At 65.9% G+C, this 4,490-nt stretch overlaps 2 protein-coding genes across 2 annotated transcripts; one reads left to right on the top strand and one right to left on the bottom strand.

Moving 5' to 3' along the window:
- Positions 1-32: 32 nt before the first annotated feature.
- On the top strand, positions 33-923 carry MNEG_12438 (hypothetical protein; the record flags this gene model as incomplete). Its single annotated transcript, XM_014039092.1, has 1 exon — positions 33-923. One exon carries the CDS (start codon positions 33-35, stop codon positions 921-923), a length of 891 nt encoding a protein of 296 aa, XP_013894546.1.
- Positions 924-2,464: 1,541 nt separating this feature from the next.
- Positions 2,465-3,135, bottom strand: MNEG_12437 (hypothetical protein; the record flags this gene model as incomplete). The annotated part of the gene is made up of 3 exons (XM_014039091.1): positions 2,465-2,511; positions 2,890-3,027; positions 3,132-3,135. The coding sequence occupies 3 exons, from the start codon at positions 3,133-3,135 to the stop codon at positions 2,465-2,467; spliced, it is 189 nt and encodes a 62-aa protein (XP_013894545.1).
- Positions 3,136-4,490: the final 1,355 nt, after the last annotated feature.

Raw genomic sequence — 4,490 nt, 5'->3', positions numbered from 1 at the left:
CTCCCGATCTGATCCGGTTTCAGGTGTGGAACATGAACCCCGTGGTGGGTGTGGTGGGCGTCTTCAACCTGCAGGGCGCCAGCTGGGACCGCGTCCGCCGCAAGTTCCTGGTGCACGAGCGCTACCCTGCTGAGCTGGCGACGACGGTTGCGCCACTGGACGTCGAGCCGTTCAGGGCCGCGGCAGAGGAGGCGGCCGCAGAGGTGGCGCATCTGGCGTTTGCGTCGGACGGCGGGGAGGAGGCCGAGGGCGAGGGGCGGCGGCGGGACGGCGGCAACGGGGCCGGCGGCGGCGGCGGTGTTGAGGAGGGGGGCGGCGACGCGCGGCGGCCGCTGCTGCAGCAGCGGTCGGGCGGCGGCAACGGCGGCGGCGGCGCGGCGGACGCGGGGAGCGCTGCGTATGCGTGCTACCAGTACACCAGCCGCCGCCTGCGGCTGCTGCCGGCGGCGTCGTCCGCAGTGGCGGTCGGGCTGCCTGCGGCGGGGTCCGACATGCTGTGGTTCTCCCCCGTGCTGCGCTGCGGCGACGTGGCGCTGGCGCCGCTGGGGCTGGTGGATATGTACAACGGCGGCGGCGCGATCACCTCGGTAGAGCTCAAGAGCGGCGGCCCCGCGGCCGCTGCTGCTGCGGCGGCGCGGCGGCAGCCGCCGGGCGGCGGCAGCGAGGAGGTGGCGCGGCGGCAGGAGGCGGGGGGCAACGGCGCGGCGCCCGCCCTCGGCAGCGGCGGCGGGCCGGCGGTGGTGGCGAGCGTGGGCGTGCGGGGCTGCGGGCGGCTGCTGCTGTACTGCAGCGCGCGGCCAGGCCACGTGTGGGTCAATATGGCGCCACGGGACTTCACTTACGAGCCCTACTCGGGCCGCCTGGAGGTGGACGTGCCCCAGTCCTCGGAGGGCATGGCCGCTGAGCTGGAGGTCATGTTCTGAGGCGCGTCGTCGCGCACGCGTCGATGATCTGGCGCGATCCGGCACGATCTGGCCCCGCACGGTCTGATCTGGGGAGCGCAAGGCTCGCGCGGTGCGCTGCCAGTGATGGTTGTTGGCAAGCGTTGGTGAACATTCTCTCTGACTGCGGGGGCGCCCTCACGGCTGTGACCGTTCGCGGCCCGGGGCCCTGGGTCATAGGGGCGCCCCGCGGCGCGCCCCCGCCGCCCCCTCGACTGCGCTTGCACGCGGCTGGCCCTGTGCGCGCAGCTGGCCCCGCCCTTCCGGCCGCTGTGCTATCACAAACAGGACGTGCAGGCCAGGCGCTGGGCATTCGGCCTCTGCGCCCGCCAGCATGGCCGGCTGCCGCCGCGGGCCACGTGTGCTGCCCGTGTTTTGGGCGCGTTTGTTGGTGAGGCAGCCTGGGCGGCCTCGGCCCTGCCAACCGCACACACCGCATGCGCGGTGCACTCGACCCATCGGACAGTGGCATGCTGCGCCAGGGCTCATCTCAACCGCTGTGCCATGGGCCGCTGCGTCGAGCGCGCAGCTGATGATCTGGGACTTTTCGGGCCGCGCCCCTGGCGCGGCGCCGCGATTCGTTTTGATGGCATGCGTCCGTGCATTGCGTGGCGCATGCGACTCACCATCGCACCACGCCCCCAACCGCCTGGAGCGCAAGACTGGATTTGCGAGACCGTGCGCTCTCACATACACACACCACCAAGCCGCAGGCCGGGCCGACCGTCGCCCCGTGCCGGCGCGAGCGCCTTTTGCCCCATCGCCCAAAACTTCTTGCCCCGTGCCTTGCAAACCCAACTTGCGAAAACAATTCAAGGCCCTGCTGTCTAGAAAGGTGTTGATGGGCGGGGGTCACGGGGGTCCGGTCACACCCACCCTCCAGCGCCGCTGCCCCCGCACCCATGTTGCAGCTCGCAGTTTTGCAGCTGGCAGTGTTGGCCGATGCATGCCGCATGCCGCCCGGTGTTCCTAGTGCCCCACATCAGTTGCACCCCGCAACTGTTGCTGTAACTCATGTGCTGGGTTCGCTCGCCAACCTCTCATCGTTGGGCCTGGCCAGTCAGATTCAAGTGGGACAGCGGTGGCGTTACATGCGGCTTGCGCGAGAGCGCCGCAGACAGACAGCCGCCATGGTGCGGGCCTCCTCGCCCCTGCAGCGAGGTCCCCGGAGGCCGACCCGCCACGCGCGGCGGAAGCCGCGCCCCTGCATTGACGATTCAGCAATGCCCGCCTGCGACGCATTCAGAAGTGAGTGGTCCCAGGGGGTGAGCCGAAGGCAGCATGAGCGCCAAGTGATGCGCAGGGGCTGGCCGTAGCAGGTCCCTAGTGGGCGGGGGTAGGCTCGTGCAGTTGCCCCAAGGCTGCGCGCAGCACCACCACGGCCCTCAACGCAGCCAGCCCACACAACCTCTGCTCCCTGCAACCCCTGGCCACCACCCCGCAGCCCGCAGGCCGCCACAGACGGCTGCGACACTGCCCACCTGGCCTCGCCCCTAGCTTCCAGCCAGCTGCTGCATGCGCGCCTACTGCTGGTTGCTGTTGGGGCCCTTCTTCTTGCCCGGGCCGACCACTGCGGAGCGGCAACACGGGAGGGCAACGCAGCGGAATCTGGTGAGGTCCCTGATGTCCTTGCTGCTGGCTCCACCAACATCGCTGCTGCGCTTGGGCTGGGGCTGCTGTGCATCCGAGCCGTGCTGCAGTATGCACTGTTCTGGGAGGTGATGCTGCTTTCTGCGATCGGCCGCCGGCAATGATGCCACGACGACCACGCAGCCATACTGCCCACAACTGTTGCCTAGCACCACCAGCCGCCTTCAACGTTCGAGAAGTGCATCGATCGCTGCAGCATAAGCATGCGCCGCCAGCCGCAGCAGCGCGCTGGGGCGAAGTGATGCAGCAGCATCAGCGCGGCGCCGACGGGTTACCGCGCCGCCCTCTGACCACGCACCAACGTTCACGAAGCGGCGGTTGTACTTGAGGCGCTTGCAGGCGCGGCCAGTGGGCTTCTTCTTCTTGTCCTGCTTGGGGACCTTCGGCGTCTGGCCCCTCACCTTGCCGGCACGCGCCAGAGAGCCGTGAACCTTGCCTGCAGAGCAAAAGATACATATTTTAACCCAGACACACGCGCGGGAGCACCCGGCACCAAGCCCATTCCTGGCGGGCGAGCAACCAGCTGCCCCGTGCACGCACCCATGGCTGCTGTTTGACACTAAGGATGAAGGCTCCTGGTGAAAGGGCGACGCCGCATGCTGCAACGAGCCTTGTCCTCCCGAACGCGAACTCAAACGCCGCTGGGCGTGCAGAAAAGCGACGAAGCCAGCAGGCAAGGCATGCCCATGCACGCGTGTGCACTCTTCCATCAAGAGTACAATTTCAACTTGGGACGAGCAGCTCCTGAACCTGCCAGAGCGCATCGGCCAGTCAACACATCGGCACCAAGGATGAAGGCGTCGTTTGTAATGCACTGTAGAACAAGCTTATGCGTCCCTGCCCTGGAGGGATTTTGAGACATCAAAACAGGCACACCACGCATCGAGCTTCATACAGACTCGGACCAGGCCCGGTATTCACAAGACAGCTTGCGAGCTCCGGGCAGTTCCAGTATATATGTGGCCTGTCGTTTGCTGCAGCCTAGGCAATGTGACGCGCTCGAGACCATGTTGACACAAGATGTCATGCAGATGTATGTATGGGGTTGGGGGCAATTGTGACATTGTGTTGACCCACTCCAGCTCATATTTAGGGTGTGCCGCATACATGTACTTGTTTCCTTCAGAGTGCCTATTATGGTGTAGCAGGATTGGGTCCACCCTGCACTTGTCGGGGATGAGGCTATGCATGGCGATCATCAGAGATGCACGCTACGCTCAAGGCGCGGTGCAGCCTGATGGGGCTAAGCCTGCTGATGACGCTTTTCGGCACCTAGGCCTGCGTCCCGCAGCCAAGTGAGCAGCTGCGACCTTCTGCGCCGCTATTACCAGGGAGGACTCACTGCTGCCGGCAAGGACCACCAACCTCGGTCTCAGCGTGGGGGGCCCTAGTTCCATCTCGATTACATGATTTCTAGGGTGAGCCATCGCCCTGACGCTGTTGCGCTTGATTAGCGACGGCGACGCGGCAGCGCCGCGCCAAACAACCAGCACCAAATCAAGTGCACACCAACATTGAACGGGGCAAACGTCACGGCAAACATCACTGCAAATCAAGGCAATTGTGCAAGAGGGACTGGGCGTTGAAGCATACACATGGAGGCCTGCTGGAGGGTGATGGTGTACTGTGGCACAATGGATAACCCACACACATCAAATGACAGGAATCAGACCCGGTGATGACACTAAGCACCGCGGAGCCGCAAGCACGGGTGGATGCCTCGAGGTGGGCGGCGTTTGCCAGCCACCATGCTGCAAGCCAGCCAGGCTGCGCAGAGCCGACAGCAGCATCGATTGTTCACATGCCGGACGGGCTGGAGACTGTCAGGCTGCCCACGCGCCCGCCTGGAACAAACTTGGCATCCCAAGCTGGTCCCTCCACATCAGCCGGTCCTCTGAA

Source organism: Monoraphidium neglectum (assembly GCF_000611645.1).
Source record: "Monoraphidium neglectum strain SAG 48.87 unplaced genomic scaffold scaffold03244, whole genome shotgun sequence".
Taxonomy (NCBI): domain Eukaryota; kingdom Viridiplantae; phylum Chlorophyta; class Chlorophyceae; order Sphaeropleales; family Selenastraceae; genus Monoraphidium; species Monoraphidium neglectum.
The sequence above is the reverse complement of the archived record's forward strand: the minus strand, read 5'-3'. Positions and strand labels throughout refer to the sequence as shown.